General features: G+C 38.9%; 1 protein-coding gene across 1 annotated transcript in view; it reads left to right on the forward strand.

Moving 5' to 3' along the window:
* LOC147338873 (CUB and sushi domain-containing protein 1-like) overlaps positions 1-20,823 on the forward strand; it is a 451,030-nt gene that overhangs the window by 322,277 nt on the left and 107,930 nt on the right. Inside the window, exons 21-25 of the mRNA XM_086285727.1 lie at positions 2,912-3,028; positions 3,579-3,794; positions 4,565-4,753; positions 9,007-9,176; positions 19,402-19,558. Of these exons, the coding sequence (XP_086141853.1) occupies positions 2,912-3,028; positions 3,579-3,794; positions 4,565-4,753; positions 9,007-9,176; positions 19,402-19,558 (849 nt within the window). The remainder of the gene's footprint in view (positions 1-2,911; positions 3,029-3,578; positions 3,795-4,564; positions 4,754-9,006; positions 9,177-19,401; positions 19,559-20,823) is intronic.

The following is a 20,823-nucleotide window of genomic DNA, read 5'->3' on the forward strand; positions in this document are numbered from 1 at the left end:
TACGTACAGACAGATAGGCCTGTTCGACATAACGATATATATTGGTCTATCGTTTCATTTTACGCTATCGTTTGTTTCGTGGTGTCGCAAAATAAACTAAGGCAATATTTTTTCATCGTTTTGATGGTCCCTGTAGTGGCTATATTAATTTCTTAAAGTTCTCTCTTTCTCTTATATTTAATATAACCAGACTACGAGCGCCTGTTTTAACCACAACGACGGTAACACCATCGCGTGTCCGCTTACCTTTCACAATAAAGCTCAAGATCCTGTTGAGACTTTTCAGAATAAACTGGATCACGTGAAAGAGCAGATTATTTACGGATGAGAAGTAAAAAAAGAGCCAGGTGCTAAAAAATAAACCTTAGACTCAAACGTTAGAACAGACTTTTCCCCGCAGCACGCCGTGTAATAAATACTCACAAAGAAAACGGCGGCTGTTACAACTTATGTCTAAAAATGTATTGTTTCATGCATCGGTTAAAACACTCGACTCCAGACACACGACGTCCAGCTGGAAACACTTCCCGCAAGTCGAGCTGCCCGAGATTCACAGAATTTACAGAAAATGTTAAATTTTTGTGATTTATATCGTTATCGGGATTATAGATGTCTTATATCGGGATATGAGATTTTGGTCATATGGCACAGCCCTACAGACAGACATGCGCATGTGCTTCCCTTAACAAGGGTCATTTAGTCAGACAGTGTCCTAGTTTTTGCCAAATCCTGATGGGAGTCTGAAAAGCTGGCACAGGTTACCGCAACACTCACAAGACAGCTAGTCAGTGAGAGGGAACAGCTCGTATCACAGCTTCTGAAATCAACCCCAGCCCTGTTGAAATATGATATAGAATAGTAGGAAGAAAAATGATCAGACTGAGAGATTGAGAGAGAGAGAGGGGTGAAGACGAGGTCTGCACGCTGGAGCACCTGCAGCACGAAGAAATTAGAGGAGCTGTGAAATCTGTCCTCATAAATGCAAAATCATAAATAGTCTTTTTATAAACCTTTCACCAAACAAATGACTACTGCATTTATCTCTGTAGCTAAAAGATGCGTTTGTGTACCAAAATATATATAAATTGACAGTGAAGAAAAATGTTTTGTCTGTTTGTTTTGTTTATAGTCTGGAATCCATTTGTTTTATAGCTGACAAAGAGATTCCTTTTATTGCCATGCCAGTCAAACACCTTGAAGCGCTTTAATTGAATTAAATTTATCTGAACTGCTCTGAATAGTACTGAAAGCGATGAAAGCTCAGTCAAAGAGAAGCAAAGAGTCAATATATTATCTTAGTTCAGAAGTCTCTGATGTACTGCTAGCTCTCTTTTACTCTCCATTACATTGCTATGGCATTTTTCATTCTGCAGTACCCCAAATGAATTTGTCCCGTTCCATATCAGTGAATTGCTCTGTGTGGAGGCTAGGTATCTGGTAACACACACACACACACCAATCTCTCACTCTCTTTTAACAAACCAGTCTCTGTTTGTCTGTGACATTCTCCCTGCTCTTTCCTTTTGTCCTTTTGTTTCTGCAGTAAGCTCATCTTTAACCTTTGTTTCGTTCACTTTGCAAAATCTCTTTGCAAAAGCTTTTCTAACACAAAGGGTGTTTGCTGAAATCAGCACTGCTCATTGCTCACTGCTCATACTATACAGTAGAATGTTTGCACGCATAACAGGTCGATTTACATACAAGACCTGAGACACCAGGTTTTGGTATTAGAGTTATGTATGACTAACATCTTAAGATCTTTATTCTTTATTATTATACGTTGTTCTACTGTACATTAATCTTTCTTCTTATGTAATCATAGAGTAAGTCTTCAGTACAGGCCTGAATTTAACACCATGCTAACTACACCAAATTCAGGGGGGATTTTCTGCAGGCTGGGGGGAAAAAAGCCAAGGTCCCAGGAATTTAATAAAGAATTTATATTAATCTGCCAGTAGGTGGTGAGCAGAGTTGGGATCGTTACTCAAAAAATAAGTAATCTATTAGAAATGCTGGTTTCTTTTTTAAAAGATAATAATGTAATACTGTACTTACTTAGTTATCCATGGTGAAAGTAATTAATCACATTAATTTTGTGTCATGACCTAAAATGTATTGTCACATAGTTACCGGTTAAGAATATCTACCTCAGCCCCCTCTCCTGCAGCCTGGTTCCAATCTGAAATAACGAAAGCATCACTATAGTCTTTATTTTAGTGTTGCTAAGTTTGAACAAAAAGCAAAGTTGAAAACCAACTCTAAGAGATTTCAAAATGTTTTCCACACTGATTCTACTCTAACATGTAGAAATGGATGTTACAACGCTAGAAGCCCGATTTATCATCACTGCTTTTTTTTAACACTGTTAAAGATCAGGCTCTGGCTGCTGGGCTAGGCTTTTAACATCCCTCTGGGTTCTTCACTAGCTTTGTCAAAGCATGCTGTCACTTTTCACATACTTGTAATGAGCCAAGCTGTGTTAGCAGCATTATGTTTCTGTCTTGGACGCAGTTTTCACTTTACCATTGTGCTATTGTCCTGCGTGCAATAAAAACAAATGTAGTGTCCATATTGTCGCTTCTCAAAAGTTGTAGAGCACCCCACCATTTTCCTCCTCCCTGGAAGGGAAAGGCATGTTCGCCATTATGCAGTCAACTAAAGACCCTTTGTAATACAAGTAACTACATAATTGAACTATAACATGATTACTGAATTAAGTACAATAATGCAATACTTTCTTGTGTTACTGAAAAATGTAATGTGACAATAGTAACATGTTACTTTGGAACTCATTACACCGATCACTGGTGGCGACCTCTTAACGGTACTGAAGACGTGTACATTTTTAGTTTTTTGAATAAAAGAAAATATCCAGCTGTGTTCCAATCTTCTCTGTCTGTCACATTTTCAGCTCTTTGTGGAGGTTATGTTTATGGTAAAACGGGAACAATTCTGTCTCCTGGCTTTCCTGACTTCTACCCCAATTCTCTTAACTGCACCTGGACTATAGAAGTGTCCCATGGAAAAGGTAAGAATGCTCAAATGTAATGGAAATGTCAATCACTGGTTATAACATGTTAAATTATGTATTTTTTCATATTTTAATAATATGGAAAAATGTGTTAGGCAATGAAATGTGGCTGCTCTTTGCCACAAATTCTCCAGTGTACACTTGGACAATTTTTCAAGTGTAAAAAATAGTTCTCTTAGACAACTTGCCACAGCCCTCTCACTATGTTCATGTAATGCCTCTTCATGTAATGCCAGACTGACTCAGAGATGTTGAGATCAGAGCGCTGTGGGGGTTCTATGGTTTTCTTGTCACTGCAGATAGTTTTATATGACTTACACATTATGCAAGATGGATTTGGGACAGAGCATATTCCTCACTGATGGTACTGGATGATGGATAAGAATCTCATGTACAGTGGCTTAGACTATTGCTTATATATATTGCCTGATAGAGTGTATGCTTTGCATATCTGTAACTGTCTATCTTACACTGCATGCCTATCCATCCATTCTTGCATTCATCTATCCTTTCATCCATCTATCCATTTTGCCATCTGTTCTTTCAGGAGTCCATTTGGTTTTCCACACTTTCCATCTGGAAGAGAACCATGACTACTTGTCAATCACAGAGGATGGCAATTTTCAGGTTCCGGTAGCTCGACTCACTGGCTCCGTGCTGCCTCCTAGTGTTAAAGCCGGACTCTATGGGAACTTCAGCGCTCAGCTACGGTTTATTTCAGATTTTTCCATGAGTTACGAAGGATTTAATATCACTTTCTCAGGTAAGAACACCTGAACACAATTTTTTTACTTCTTTTTTAGCATTGCATTGGCTAAAATTCATTTTAAAGCAAATTACAAGGCTTATTAAGTTGGCCTGTTAGTGACTGTATGATGATCCCTTACCAAAAAATAAATAAATAAATAACAAATTCACTGACTTTTCTTTAATGGCAGACTGTTGAAATTTTCAAACTAATAAACCAAATTGTTAGATACAGTGTTTCACCTGCTCAAGTAACTTTTTAATATGCGATAAAAAATGGGTTTTATGCATTATTAAACCTAACTGGTTATTTTGGCAGATATGCAGTACATCTGGTTAAGTGCTGCACTTACATTTAAACGCTTTTATTTGGGACCTGATACATGATACACTAATTTTTGACAGTTTTCTTAAGTATTTCAAACCTATTTGGCACTACAGATTACAGAGCTTCCTATCTCAGTGGATGAAACAGTCTTAGATGAGACTGCTGCATATGTTTTCATAATGAGATGAAGCAGGGAAAACTAAATCAAATGTGTCCTTTTTAACATGCTTGTAATTTAAGCTAATGACAGTTTAATAAATTAATCTTTAAGTATTTAAATTATTCTGGGGAATTTAAAATGAGTCTTTATGACTCTTAAGTGACACAGCTCCAAATGCTTACATGTAGTGTTAATGCATTTCTTTCTAGTGTTGGCTAATATACCAATTTTTGCACACTTCTTATTAATTAATACCTTCTTTCTTTTTATGCTGACTCATGACAATTTGTCTCTACAGAGTATGACTTGGAGCCATGTGAGGATCCTGGTGTACCAGCATCCAGCAGGAGAATGGGACTCAGCTTTCAAGTTGGTGATTCATTGAACTTTTCTTGCTTCCCTGGCTACCGACTTGAGGGAGAGAGCAAGATCACTTGCCTGGGAGGAGGCAGGCGAGTCTGGAGCAACACGCTACCACGATGTATAGGTAAGATGTCAGCGCTTAGGTTGACTGATTTGCCAGAAATATAAATTGATAGCCACAGCATGCAAAACAGAAATCATGGTAGATTATTTCTTCATTTGAAAAACATTTCCATTGCTAGCAGGAGTCAAACTGGACTTTCTGAGGTTGTGAATATATTTGCAAACGTAAAAAAAAAAAAAAAAAAAAGTATTGTTATTTAAAAAAAAAATTTGGTGTTCTTAAAAAATGTAAATTAAAAAAATAAAATTCCTTTATTCTCTCATTACACAGTCATTTTTAACAAATTCATTTTGCTAGTGTTATTGCACCAACAGGGTGCTATTAGGTTAAACAGGATGACATTAGAGATGCTCTTTTTACATTCAGACTATTTTTTATGTAATATTAAACTAAAAAATATAATGTTGAAGATGTTATCTCTTCTATGAAAACAACTGGCAGGTGGCAAATAAAACAAAACTTTTAAAGTAAATTCTTGGCCATATGAATAAACCTGGAGCATTGTTCTAATTCAACAGTATTACTGTATTGCTAACGTAACAATAATCGACTTGTTAAATGTTAGTTTTATTTGCTAGAATTTTGCTGTTTGCACGTTGTAACTTCTTAGCGTTTGATGCGTATCAATGTTTTCTTGGATCCTGGTGGTAATTTGCGAGTCTGACTGGTGGTTGCTGGTAATTTTGAAGCCCAGAAAGAGCAGACTGAAAATGCTATAATAGCATTATCTGTCAAGAGATCAAGCCTGACTAAGAGGAAACTAAGCAAGAGCAGCTGGCAATGTGCACTAGTTTCATCCCCTTTCGTTCCTTCTAAATGTTCCTCTCTTTAGCGCTCTGTCTCTGTCTAAATTTCTGTTTCTCCTTCTCTTCCTCTATATTTTGACAGTCCTTTGATAGATAATTGGGGCATTAGGCGCTATATGAAAAGTGTTAATACCGTGCCTTTTGTTACTCCCCTTTTCCCTTTTCTAATTTCTTTCTGAGCATTTTCAGGCTTGTCTGTCTTGGTTCATCTGCTATCTCTTCTTCTTTTCTTCCCCTTCCAATTCTCTCTTTATCCCTTTCCTGCCCCTCTTCTCGAGGCTCTGTTCTCTTACTCCCACTCTATTGTACTCTTTTCACTTTAAAAGGAATTTCTGAAGAATTGCTGTGACTCTCCTTTATTTATGCTCCTTACCTCCTACCTTAATCTGCTTTAGACACGACAGAACATTTACAGAAATGTTGTTTTGAATTTCAAATTTCTTCAGATTTGATAAACACTGCGTCTTTTTTTAGTGTGTTTTATATTGTTTCAAACCACCCTCTCTCGTCTGTCTCATTACTCCCATTTCCTCTTTTTTTCTTCTAAGTAGTGGTGGTCCTCTTCAGTGGGAGTTAAAAGCCTGCTCGGCTCTCTTCTTTTATCTCCTCCTCATTTGCATATGACAAAACACTATTTGTACAAAGTACCAGTTTATATGAATTCCTAAACTTTGATAGGCACGGCACCTGCTAGATCATTCTGTATAATTTCATGAAGGACTTCTCCGACATACTTATCCAGCCTTATTGTTTACAGGGTTTTTTTGTGTGTTGTTTTGTTTTTCTGCCCTTTTATCAATGTTTTGTCGTTTATTTTCAAGTTATTTTGTTGTTTTTGTAGCATATTTCAGACAATGCTTTTTGAACTGCAGTACAGTGCAAGAGCCTTGAGCCAGCAGTCATTTCTTTATATTTTTGCAGGGTTTTTTTTTTTTTTGGACTTGAACAGTAGTTGTCCCGGCTTTCTGAAGGTCTTTCAAATGTTTCAACATTGGCTGCTTTGTCTCTCATTTTCAGTCCAGTCCTTACACCTGACCATTTTCAGGGCAATGTTTTTAGTTTGTTAATCTGACATATGACTCATTCAAGAATAAAAAAGGGCCCTAACCTAAAGAATGAACCAGTATTGTGTCTAAACATAATAGTCTCTTCAGGCATTTTGTGACTAGCAGTGTGTTGTAAATGCATATAATCCCCCCCCTTTTAGCTGAAACTACAAACATTATCAATGATAGCACAGTTTAACAGGCATAAAATAGTATTTCTGCACCAACAAAGTGAGTACCAAAGAGTTATCAGCTGTTAACGTTGCTTATCTCAGCATGGTGTGCCCTTAAGAAATTTGAGGAAACTGGACAAGTGGAAGAAAAAAGAGGAAGTGGTAGGTATAAAAGATCAGTGTTGGTCAAGTTACTTGAAAAAAGTAATCAGTAACTAATTACTGATTACTTCCCCAAAAAAGTAATCCCGTTACTTTACTGAATACTTATTTTCAAAAGTAATTAATTACTTAGTTACTTAGTTACTTTTTTAAAACACGATTTACAACCTGAATAGGTGATAAAGCGATAGATCTTTCAGCCCAATTCTACTTTTTCTGCATAATCTATCATACAAAATGTAATCAAATGGAAAAGTCTCTTTTTAAAACTTGTTTTATTAGTTTTAATATTTTAACTTTATGCATCAAGCAAAAAATAAATTATATGCAACATTCTCTGACTGGAAGAAATTTGTTTAACATTTAAACCTATTTTCTGCACATTCCAGCACATAAAATAAAATAAAATATTATTTTGTGTTTACACTCAGTCTTTCAAATAAATGCAAGTGAAACACAGCAGAAAATATCAAAGACTCAGCGGTCCTGTTGCTCTATTTTCACCTGTATAGCAGGCGGAGGTTTGCCCTGTTGCAGGTGTGCCGCAGCAGTCAGTGGAAGAATCCACGAGTTTCTCTGTGAATTTCACGTTCCGTTGTAGCGCACTCAGTGTTTGCTCAGAAGTTTTGGGGTTTTTTCGCTGTAAAAAGAAGTTTTCTTCCAACGCAGTGAACAGCGGACGCTAATGTTTTCGTCACTTTTTACGGAATCAAACTCAAAGTAAGGTCAGTACTTCCAGGCTTTAAACGCTGCACGCTCATACTCGCACTCGATATATTGTCCATTGTTGATCTGCACACAGCTGTTGTCACGAACGTGGCACTCGCTTACGTCACTGTCATGAGACACTCGCAAAAAAAAAATCAGGGTTTTAGTAACCCTTACATTACTCGTTACTTGAAAAAAGTAATCGTATTACAGTAACGCGTTACTGTAATACGTTACTTTAATACGATTACTTACTGCCCATCTCTGTAAAAGATTACCTACCGAAGATGAACAATAACTGAGAGCCATCTTCTGAAGAAACAGGAAAACATCTAGCAAAGAACCTGGCACAGGACCTGCGAGATGCATCTGGCCCTATAGTTCAATGAAACCTAATCAGAAGTGGCCTCACTGAAAAAGGTGGCAGTGACGAAGCCATTCTTACAGAAGGGAAACACCAAGTGAAGGCTGATGTATGCTAAGCTACACATGAACTGGACTGGAAACCAGAGGCAATTTTTACATTCTTGGTTCAGATCATCATCGATCTTTATGTACAGAGGAGGTCAGGAGAGAGGTACAACAGTGAGTGTCTACAGCCGTCTGTAACACACAGTGGAGGCTCTGTCATGGATCGGGGAGGCAGTTAAGCTTTTTATTTTGGGGGATCTTGTCAAAACTGATGGTATTATGAACGCATAAAAGTACCATCTAAAAATGATCCACCAGGCAGTACCATCTGGAAGAGGTCTGATTAGCAACGGCTTCATTTTTCAGCATAACAGTGATCCCAAACATACTGCTAATGCAGTAAAAGCATGGATAGAAAACCACGCAGTGGGACACTATCAGATATGAATTCTTCTGCAGAATCCCAACGTTGAGATTACTGGGATAATCTTGACAGAAAAATGAACCTTCAAGAAGCTTTCAACTCTTTCTGAAGACTACTTAAAGAAATTACGAGAGAGTTCAGGCTGTGTTAAAAAAATAGGGTAGTCAAACTGAATATTGACATTCAAGCTCTTTAGAACGGTGCAAACTCTGTTTTTGCCTTTTATACCATATTGCTATATTTCCATTTATGTTTGCATCACTTCACCTATTTCTCATTTTTCTAGAGAAACATAAGAGCGGTGGCTCAAGACTTTTCCACTGTTTTTTAATAGACTTTTGCATTGTCTCTGCCGAGTTGAAAAAAAGTTTGTGGCGCTACTTAATATGCGCCATGCTCTCTCCACGTCATGCAGAATGTTTTTTTTTTCATTTAAATAAATTATAACCCAAGCCTGCTATTCAGAGATAATTAGATAGAAGTGTTCTCATTTTGTAACTTCTCCTCTACTGCCTCGCAACAGCTGAGTGTGGGGCCTCCTCACTGGGACCAGAAGGTGTTCTCCTTTCTCCAAATTTCCCCTCCAACTACAATAACAACCATGAGTGCATCTACCGCATTACTACTGAAAAGGGCAAAGGAATCAGGCTGAAAGCTGAGAGCTTCTCATTGCAAGATGGAGATTATCTCAAGGTGTGTACCCTCACATACACACAGATATGCATGCAAAAACGACAAATTTCACCAATTAGTCCTAAAGTGTATAATTTATTTACTGACTCTCTCTCTCTCTCTCTCTCTCTCTCTCTCTCTCTCTCTCTCTCTCTCTCTCTCTCTCACACACACACGCACACACACACAGACAGACAAAATACATACAGGATTATACTATCAAATGCTGTCAAAATGCAAAGCTGTATGTACTTTGACTTTGCTTGAACAATCATTACGTGTTTGGCTTGCTGAGCTCTAGATGCTAGCATGAATACTCTATGAAATAATGTGTCAAAGCTTTTGTTCTAGCCATGAACATCTGGTCTAATTAATGTGTCAGGGAATGTTTGTCCTTTAATTATATGAGATGTGCAAGTCCAGGAAAAGGAGAAGAGTGAATAACATTAGGGTCTCTGGTTTCTTGGCTTACCTGCTATGTAGTTAAATAGTATTGTCAAGGTAGACCTACCTTTTAGATGTGTTAAACATTGTTGCAAGAAGCAATAACATCCCTGCAGGGGGTTATTAACCATCTTCCCTATTAGTGCTGATGGTGCTCCTGCTGTAGTCATCCATGCTGAATGAATGCTTTGGAAGCAGAGGCACAGAAGGATCAATTCTTCCTCTATTAACCCTCTAATGAATCCACTACAGTGTACAATTATTATTGTGTTTGAAGGTTGGCTTTTTTGCACTTTCATTACTCATATTATGGGGGTACCATCAATAAAATGAATAGCTATTTGACACAATTTGTACAATAGAAGAGAGACGTTTTACCCCAGTTTCAAGCTTTATTGTTGTGTTGCTAGCTATTTTTATTTTGGATGATCACCTCCTGCATGGTTTAGTGTTTACTTTTCAATATCTTTCTTTCTTTAGTTTTTTTGCTGTTTCTTTGTTGTATTCCCTTTTGCATTATTCAAAAAGCAAACTGGTGAAGTGCCAAATAATTGACATCTACTAAAGGCCACTAAGTCAGTGCCCATAGACTCCCAAGTTAAAACTTCCAACTTCAAGGATAACATTAACATGTAATAAACCACAGAGTTCACGTTCAGCCTTTATTTTAGACAAAGAAATGTTTGTTTGTTTGTTTTTTGACAATATATTTATTTGTATTTAGTAAAAAAAATCTAAACTCCTTGAACTTTTTTTCTAAGACACTGAAAGAGGTACATTGATCTTTAGTGTATTTAGAGTTTTTTGGGGGTTTTTTTTAGTCAAGAAATTTTTTTTGTTATAAACTTGATGTTAAAAAATTCCCATCTGCACAGAGAATTACAGATATTTCTGATGCGCATATATCCTCATAAGTCTCGCTCTGGTACATGCCCCGTTGGCAATTGTGCAAGCTATTTTACAGTCTTAGCGCTGTCCTACAGACATCGTCTAAAACTGTTTTTATTCACAATGTCTCTTAGCAGTATTAGGCCTGAGGGCATGGTTAAGCCAGTATGTGGTTAGAGTGTATTATCAGTCTTAGGCCTAGAGCATTGGCTGAGCCTGTCTGTAGTTAGATTGTATTAACAGGGTTCTTCCTGACTTTTAGAGAGGCTTAACGTCATTGTAAAAGCTGGAACTGTTCCAGTGGGATGTGTTTGAAAAAAGTAAAAATCCTTTTAACAAAAGGAAAGTGACGCCAAGATGGTTAACAGACACGCAAACGCCTAAATATTCCCTGTATATTCAGAAAAAGGAGATAAAGGAAATCTAATTGTCAACAGGAAATAAAAATTGCATGTACAAAATATCCCATCAAACCTAATCAAAATCATTTAAAAGTTTGCAGACTTTTAAACTAATAAGGTTTTAAATGCTTTTCCCCTTGAAATATATAGAATAGAATAGAATAGAATAGAATTCAACTTTATTGTCATTGCACATGCACAGGTACAGGGCAACGAAATGCAGTTTGCATCCATCCAGAAGTGCTTTAGTGATATAGATATATTACAATATATATTAGCAATAATATAGATATGTGAGTATATTACAGAAATGGGTCTATTATGGTATGTTATAATGTACACGGTATGAAGTATGTTGTGAATATTCTATAACTATAAGTATGTACAGGCTGTAGTGAGTACAAGCTATGTACAGGATATGAACAGGATATAAATATGAAAAACTATACAGAATATGAAATAAATAACATTACAGAATCTGGGATATACAGCTATACAGAAATGGGAACTATGCAAGTTGTAAACAGTTGTAGGATTAAAGATTATCGAATGTACAGAATGATTATTTACACAGAGCTATACAGTAGTGCAGTTAAGATAAGTGAGGGTGTAGATAGTTTCTACAGAGGCTATATAAAGTGCTAGTGGTTGTGAGTGGTGGTTCAGTCCATGTTATTATTGTGTTTGAGGGTACAGTTGTCCATTGTGGGTGTGTGTATGTTCAGTCCATGAGTTTAACGTGGGTCAGATGTCAGGAGGCAGAGTTCAGGAGTCTGACAGCTGTGGGGAAGAAGCTGTTCCGGTACCTGGTGGTCTTAGTCCGGAGGCTCCTGTAGCGCCTCCCAGAGGGCAGGAGGGTGAAGAGTCCATGTGATGGGTGACTGGGGTCTTTGATGATTTTCCCAGCCCTTTTCAGACACCGCTTCCTGTAGATGTCTTTTATGGCAGGAAGTGGTGCTCCGGCGATGCGCTGGGCAGTTTTCACGACCCTCTGCAACGCCTTCCGGTCCGAGGCAGAGCAGTTCCCGTACCAGACTGTTATACAGTTGGTCAGGATGCTCTCGATGGTGCAACGATAGAAGTTCACCAGGATGTCTGAGGACAGGTGGTTCTTCCTCAGAGTCCTCAAGAAGAAGAGGCGCTGGTGAGCCTTCTTGACCAGCTTGGAGCAGTTGGTCGTCCAGGTGAGATCCTCGGAGATGTGGACTCCCAGGAACTTGAAGCTGCTCACACGCTCCACAGCCGTCCCCTTAATGTGGATGGGTGGATGTGGGTCAGCATTCCTCCTGTAGTCCACGATGAGCTCCTTGGTCTTCTCGGTGTTAAGCAGCAGGTTGTTTCTGTCGCACCACTCAGCCAGACGATCCACCTCCTCCCTGTAGGCGGCCTCATCGTTGTCACTGATGAGGCCAATCACCGTGGTGTCATCTGCAAACTTAATGATGGTGTTGGAACCATCAGCAGGTCTGCAGTCGTGGGTGAAGAGGGAGTAGAGGAAAGGGCTCATCACACAGCCTTGTGGTACACCGGTGTTCATTGTGATGGTAGATGAGCAGCGGTTATCCAGCCGGACATGTTGGGGGCGGTTGGTCAGGAAGTCCAGTAACCATTTGCAGATGAGGGAACTGATACCCAGGTCTGTCAGTTTCCTGATGAGTTGTGAGGGGTGGATTGTATTGAATGCTGAACTGAATGCATTTATATGCATTTACCACCTTTTCTGCTGCATAACCTAGCAATACCCATAGATACCACAATTTGCCCTGCATCAGTCCAACACAGTGAATTGTTATGAAACTGCACCACACATTACTGCATGCCAGCCTCACCTGGTTTTACTGTCATTTAAACCCTCTGGATGCAACGTTTTTGTAGACGTCTACAGTCTCAGTAGACTGCAGGATTCTTCATCTTTATGAATAGCACTGTTGCATAACAATCAAAACTAATACAATTGCATAACAATGAGCCATGATTGGTCAAATGATCATGTCTTATGATTGCTGATATGCAGTTGTCACAGCAATTAATCGACGACCATGCGTGCTATTCACAGAGAATTGGTTTGGGAACACGGGAATGGGAAGAATGACAGGGATGAGAAGTTAAAAAGGATGTGCAGAGTGTGCAGGCAGGATGTTGGATACTTGGATTTCTGTGGCTGTTCTGGATCATTCCGGATGTTTCTGGCCCACTGCATATAATTATGAAGATATTTTGGAGCACATCATTTACAATATAAAATATAATTCTCTGTGCACCGGGGACAGGGCTGAAAAACAGTATTAAATAGTTGTAATCACCAGGCCTCAGGTGGTGCAACATTAGGAAGAGACATGATTTTGCAGTGAAAATCACAGCATGGGCTCAGAAATTCATTGCCAGTGAACACAGTTTGTTCCTGCAACTGCAAATGCAAGTTAAAATTATACAGCGTAAAGAAAAAAAACAACATTTCGAACAAATGCCGTTACCCTCTCTGATCCCGAGCTCATTTAAGATGGACTGAGGCAACATTGAAAACTGTACTGTGGGCTGATGAATCAAAATTCCAAGTTATATAATATAGATGCTGCATCTTCTCTTTGCTAAAAAGGAGCGGGCTCATCGAACCATCTGGCTTCTTTTCCATTCAAAATCATCCTCTCTGATGCTATAGGGGTGCATTAGTGCACATATGTGGCTCTCCAGATCTCTGCTTTTTCTAGAAAGGGTTTGTTTTTTTTCAGCAAGATAATTCTAAACTAAACTGTGCACTGAAACACAGTTGCAGCTGCATGTATGAGGTATAGATTGAGCTATAGCACAACAAATACTTGCCTCGGTACACTACTTCCACAATCAGACTGAAAAACAAATGGACTTGAGCTTCAGACAGGACACTAGGATTTAGGTTTTCTGTGACAGCTCAGAGATTGGATATGGATGGGAAAAAACATACTTGATTGTTAAGATTAAATTTTGCTTATTAGCATAAAAAAGCTTGATGTGAATACTGGGAATATATACTGTCTTATTTTGTCACATGAGCCCAAAAAAACACTTGTTTGGCCCATTGAGATCCATCACGTTTTATAGTATCTGCTCAGGTTTACCACAGTAATAAATATTGCTCAAGTGTAAAGTTATGGAGCTGTGAGTACAAAGAGCGAGAGGTAGCTGGCACTTATAGATGACACCATGGAAGCTGTGGAAAAGCCAGAATACTTGCTGAAAATATCACTTGGAGTATCCAGAAGCCCAGCAGAATAGAAGTGGTCCAAATGACTTAATAAAACCCGAAACTGCACTGCCAAAATAATAGAGGTTTCTACAGACAAAATAACTGAAAATACTCAATTTTGTTGTACTAAATTCTTACTTTTGGTCCTGTGTTGTATTATATTCAAACTAAAATCCTTAGATTTTCAGCTTTTTTATCTTAAAAGAAATCTAATTTTAACCATCCAACATCTGAGTGATATTGCACAAGGGCATCGTTACTTGTGTGCTATACTGCAAAAAGCAATAGTTATAAAAAGATACCAGATGCTTAATGGGATAGGATCACTGTACTATAGCTATTTAAAATATTTATTTAATGTCTATTTCAGGGTCAGTTTGGTGAATGTGTACAACATCTGTGGAGACCTACCACAACATCAGAACCAGCTGAAATAGATTGACACTTTGCAATGCTCAAGCTAGAAAACTTTTGGTCTCGCATTTACATCCACTGGGACAGTACTGCAGAACAAATCCATCTCCCATGGAGATATCACCCCTTGATGACAACGGTCTTCACAAATAGGATATTGCACCAAAAACTGCTTAGATGTAACCTATATACAATACCTCATGAACTATAGACTTACTGTAATGCCCATATCGGTCCTGAAGTGGTAAATGGACTGGTTCTTATATCGTGCTTCTCTACTCTACTCTACCTGAGCACTCGAAATACTTTATATAACTTGTTGAACCTCTTGATTCACCCATTCCTTCAAGTGCTTTCTATCTCACACACACATTCATAGTCTTAGGACATTTGGAACAGCCAGGGATCAAACCACCAATCTTCCGATTAGGATGACCTGCTCTGCAACCTCCCCTAAAGGCATATATATGGTCACCACAGGATACCACCAGAGATCCCATGTTTTTGTCCCAAGGGCTGGAGATCCTTCACTGAAGTTTAGCAAGACCTACGTAAAATTAGAATTAGGTGGTTTTAATGTTGTGGCTGATCATAGTGTATTAATTATAAATTTCCCCCAAAATTAGCAGAAAGCATACAGCAAAACTAAAATGGATGAGTAAAAAGAAAAAGCCCCAAAGTGCCACTTAGGCTAGCAATTAGCACGCCACTCCCCAGGCTAACAGTAATGGAGCTAATTCCTGTTACTGCAGCTGAACACTGTGAACACAAACCATTTGTTTAACAGTTCCAGCCAGCTTGAGGCGAAAGTCTCCTGTAATATATGAAGCAGCTCATTACAATTTCTCTTGCTGTTGGCTAAGTTTTTGCCCTGGCACTATTAAAGAAGAGGCTTACCAAGCTCAATTTGCCTGAAAATATCAGCTAATACAGTGATTGACCATATTTACTGAGATTTACCCCCATGCCTGAAGAAAAGAGGGAGGGTGAGAAGGAAACAAAGTCGGGGTGTGAAGGAATTGTTATGAAAATAGAGGTGGTAAGAGAACAAGTGAGAACGAGAGAAAGAGTCACACAGACAGAGAGAGGAGGGGTGGCAGATGGTGACATGTTGATTTATGAGCTGCAGGGCTTTTCATTAACCATACTGAGTTTTACTGAAACAGAGAAAGAAAGAAAGAAAGAAAGAAAGAAAGAAAGAAAGAAAGAAAGAAAGAAAGAAAGAAAGAAAGAAAGACTGAAGCAGAAAGCAAGAGAGGCAGACGGAACGACGCAAAATTGGAGGACACTGAGAGGGAAGCTGTGGGGTGGGAACATGGGAAAGAAAATGAAGTTTAGTGGAGTAATGCTGCTGATACTGTGATGCAATTTCAACCTGCGCTTCCAGTGGCCACGTACTCAAATATAAACTAGGTACATGTTTGTAGCAGGTGGTGTCTCTGCTGACTGACAGTACTGACTTGAGATAGAACATTACCTTGCCTTCGTCTATTTTCTTTGGCATTCCTGCGACCTGCAGACCTGTCATTAGCAATCTTTAGAAATGTCACTGTCTGCCAAATATAAGCATAACCAACCCAAGCATGAACAATATATTTATATCACATTGTGTGAGCTAGTTTCACTACCAAATACTGCCTTCAATAGTTTCAAATGAATCAAGAGAGATTATTTTCAAATTAAGGGCTGTTCTCCTCTTTGTCTACATGTTTACAATGTTGGAAACAGTATTTTCAATAAAACATGAAAACTTGTTTAAAAAAGCAACTTCTGTTTGTCACTAGCTCACTCTGTGGATGTAGTGCTAGCTTAGAAACTTACTTTGGTGATAACAAGTACCTCTTATTTTTAGTTTTGGTGAAAACCTGTATTTTTAAACCATAATAATGGGGCTTTAGTAAGTAAAATACACAGCACAGCCCTTCAATCTAATACTCTGCTCAACTTTCTTGTGTTGCCAAGTTATAAAGATGTTTTTTGGCAGCCATTATTCCACCCTCTGTATCTACTTCTTTCAATGTGCTCATTCGAAATAAATTGCTTCCAGCTGTTTTGCCTCTTGTTTGTGCTGCTTCTATGAGTGCACAATTACAGGTTAATGAATATATTGCAAACCAGAATTGTTGGAAACTAAAACGAGACCCTGTTCAGCAAGAAATCTGAAATGGTAACCAAAGGAGCTTACAAAGAAAAGTATCTGGACTTCTTTAAGTTGCTTGAAGACATTTCACCTCTCATCCGAGAAGCTTCTTCAGTTCTAAGGTCAAATGGTGGGGACACAACATAGAAGAGCCACCTCCACAGGACAAGACTCAGCTGTCCATCTGCATCTAAAGGATAAAGGACACTTTTTCGAGGATGCCAGTGTTCATATTTTAGACAGAGAGGACAGATGGTTTGAAAGAGGAGTGAAAGAAGCCATCTATGTCCACTGTGAGCGACCATCTTTGAACAGAGGCGGGGGTTTACGACACCAACTCTCTGCCATCTATAATCCAGTTTTGAGTTCCCTCCCCAGACGCCTTAACCCCCACTCACATCCTGGGCCATCTGACCTCAGGAATTCGCATGATAAGGTGGGGCCAGGTTTCACAGTGAGCTCACCCGAAACTCTGGCTGATTGGGACCCACACCCGTTTTCACACCTTGGCTCAGGCGATTAGAGGATCATCAGGGGGTCCTTTTGTCCCTCTGTGGGGGGTTACTCCCACTAGGTTTAAATCTGGGACTCCCCACCATTTGACCTTAGAACTGAAGAATCTTCTCAGATGAGAGGTGAAACGTCTTCAAGCAACTTAAAGAAGTCCAGACGCTTTTCCTTGCAAACTCCTTTGACTACGATGACCTGGATGACTGAGAACCTTCACAGACTAAAATGGTAACATCACTAATGCTTTCGTAATATTTGAATATCGAAAAGGAGGGTGAGTAAGTGATCGACAAAGAAAATACAAACGAGAGACGTTTTTGTGTCACCGTAAACCAAAACTCCTGTCTTCACTTGCTTTCAGTCTTATTCATTTTTCCCCTCCTTTAATGCGCATATCAAATAAAGTCACACATAAACACAGGCATTGACTTGGCTTTACCAGTGTGTTTAGTTATTAGTAAAAATATGCATACTGAGGCTTCTAGCTTTTATGGAGAAAAAAATGCTCTATTTCTTTTTAATGGTTTCATCTGTAAAATGAAGGGGGATAATTTTTCAAAATATAAATACACTTTTTGAACACTTATGACAGCTTGAGACAACCTTTACTGTGAATAACCAGCTTTTTATATTTCATTGAGGGCTACAATATTCCCGTTGCCAGTACTGAATTTAAAGTGATTTTCAAATTTACTGTTTGCCAGAGGTTACGAACAAGAATTAAACAGCAAAATTGAAAGTAGGTTCATACAATGTGCTCACTGTGCCACTTTTAATTGTGGCAAACAAAATGTCAGATAAGATAAGCAATTTTTTAAATGTCCTGGACTGTCCTGGATCGCCCCACCGGGGTGCTGGTTTCCCTTTTTATTTTTTAAAAAGTGACTTGCTTTGACCTCCTAAGACCCAAACTCATTCATGGCATGCATTTTTAATTTCTCTTTGCTATTTGGGCTGATTGGGACCTGATGAATGTAAAAAACAAGAATTACGTGTTTTGTTTTGTTTTTTAGAAAAATGAGATCCACATATGAGGACTTTCGCTTTAAATTTCGATAGAACAGTGGCAATATAATGTCCTCATAAGTGGATATCAGGCCCGTGTAAAGAAAAATGTAGTATTTTGGTCTAGACAACCGAAAATGTGATGTCCACATATGTGGACGCCAGGTCCTAGGAGGTTAACTTTAGCAGGATCACTGTCATTGGCCCACCTGAGCAGATCTATGTCAGAGTACTGGACAATAGAGTGTGTCATACCTCTCATGCATTCCACTTTTGTCCTGGTCATTGAATATTGGACAAACTCCTTATGGCCATGAGGATATTCTAGGGTGTGTAGGAGTTTGCTCAACCCTTGTGTGTGTGATTATGTGTGGGATCGAACTTGTCCCTCAGGGTGTCCTGTGGGAGGTTGCTTCAGGATCTGTTTTTATAGGCCATCCAGTCTTTGTACAACCATTATAATAGCGTAATACAGACTCATTTCCAGTGGGAGTTGGACTTCACTGTGGTTGCCCTTTGTCATCGTTTGCGTTCATAACTTTTGTGGACAGAATCTCTAGAGATAGGCAAGTGCACAAGGTCTCTAGTTTGGTGACCTGAGAACCACCTTTTTGCTTTTTGTGTGTGATGTGACTCTTTTGGCTTCAGTGGCATTCAGCAGTGACATTCACCTTGAACTGGGGCAGTTTACAGCTGTGTGGGAAGTGGTAGGAATGAGAATTAGAAAAGCTGGAAAAGTGTGGAGTGCCACCCATGGTTTCACAAGGAGTTGCTACCTCAAGTGAATGCTGTCCTTGCCTACTTTGGTGAAGAGAGATCTGAACATGAAACTAAGCTGTCAGTTTACTGGTTGATCTACCTTCCTCAACTATGGCCATAAGCTTTTTGGGTCCTACAAGGAGCAGACCCAGAGGAAGACCCAGGGCATGACAGAGAGATTATGCTTCTTGGCTGGCTTGGGAATACGTCTGTGTCCCACAAGAAAAGCTGGAGTAGGTGGCCAGAGAGAAGGAAACAGGACACAAAGCAATGGATGGATTGGATGCTAAACTAAAAAATAAGCCTTTTATACTTTACCTCCCACATTATGCATTGCCTTTTGGTTTTTCATACCAAGCCAGGAGTGCACTGTGCACCTATGTTCACTGACAGCCTCATTATTTCTAACACTCATGTTTTTATTCATGTCCTGAAATCCTAATCCTTTGTTTTGATTGACAGGTATATGATGGAGAGAACAGTTCGTCACGCCTCCTTGGTAATTTTACTCGTGAAGACATGATGGGTCGTGTCATCAATAGTACATCTAATCACCTGTGGCTGGAGTTTAATAGCAATGCTTCTGGAACTAATCAGGGTTTCCACCTTACATATACAAGTAAGTGATCTTTATCAAAATGTTTAAACCAGGAATACAGATCATTTAAAATGTGTATTTACTTGTACAGTGCTGGTTTGAAAGGAGCTTTTAACACGACTCTTGCTGTCTATCACAGACACCTTTCTACTTCAATTTTACTTTAAATTAAAGGGAAATGGCTTATACATATTTGCACATCCATAAACTGTTCCTTAATACCTTTTAATGTTTCATATTTCAAATTATGGGCAGCATGGTGGCACGTGGTTTGCACTGTTGCCTTAAGAAGGTCTTGAGTTTGACCCCACCATCTCGCTGGGGCCTTTCTGTGTGGAGTTTGCATGTTCTCCCCATGTTTGTGTGGGTTCTCTCTGGACATTCTGGCTTTCTCCTACAGTCCAAAGAAATACAATTAGAAGGATTAGGTTAATTGATGATTCTAAATTGCCACTGGTGTAAATGTGAGTGTGAATAATTGTTTGTCTGTCTGTGTCAGACTGGCGATCTGATCAGGGTTTATCCCACCTCTCACACTTTGGTAGCAGGGATAGGTTCCAGCCATCCGTGACCTTGTTGAGGAGAAGTGGAAGAGAATGGATGGATGGGTTTTAAAATATTCCTTCTTGATGTTGCACTTGGTGGAGACATCGTTTTGATTATCTGCAGTTAAACATAAAATGTATATAGCAAATTAGTAGTTGTAGCCTGAGATCACCACATTAGGGATATCTGGTCTCCCTGATCCCATACAGAGGCAAGAGTTACACAAAAAATTACACAAATTCCATCACAAATTGTTGATCAAAAGTAGTCCTAAAAATGACAGCAATATATGCACACAGCTACGCAAACAGTAATTTACTATATGAGAAGTAGCTCATCTCAAAGATCGTCATGAAGAGATGTTTATAATTGAAATCTAGAGTGGTAGTAATTGTTTTTGATTGCCCTCTTGAATGTTTCCTGCACCTGCCCCATGCTTCAGTCAAGTGATTCTTGAGTGCTACTGTATATAGCAGAACAAAATAGGTGTCATGTACTACAAAACTGTAGAGACTAGCCTTTCTCAGTCAGCAAATTGCATTGCTTTGTTTTTCTTTTTCCCTTTTTGACAGCTTGAAAGATCAACAATCACTTTTCCCAAGGATTTTCTGTTGAGGGCAACAGTAGCTTACCAAGCATACTGTAAAAAATGAGTGCATGAATATCTGAAACAGGCTGTCTTTCTTTCTGACAAACACATATGCACACACACATCTTAATAGCTGTAAAGTGAGTCTCTT

The sequence above is a fragment of the Aulonocara sp. 'chitande type north' Nkhata Bay genome, linkage group LG1 (genome assembly GCF_057382095.1).
Source record: "Aulonocara sp. 'chitande type north' Nkhata Bay isolate Kocher_YH1m ecotype deep benthic linkage group LG1, A_spYH_male_GT1.1, whole genome shotgun sequence".
Classification (NCBI taxonomy): domain Eukaryota; kingdom Metazoa; phylum Chordata; class Actinopteri; order Cichliformes; family Cichlidae; genus Aulonocara; species Aulonocara sp. 'chitande type north' Nkhata Bay.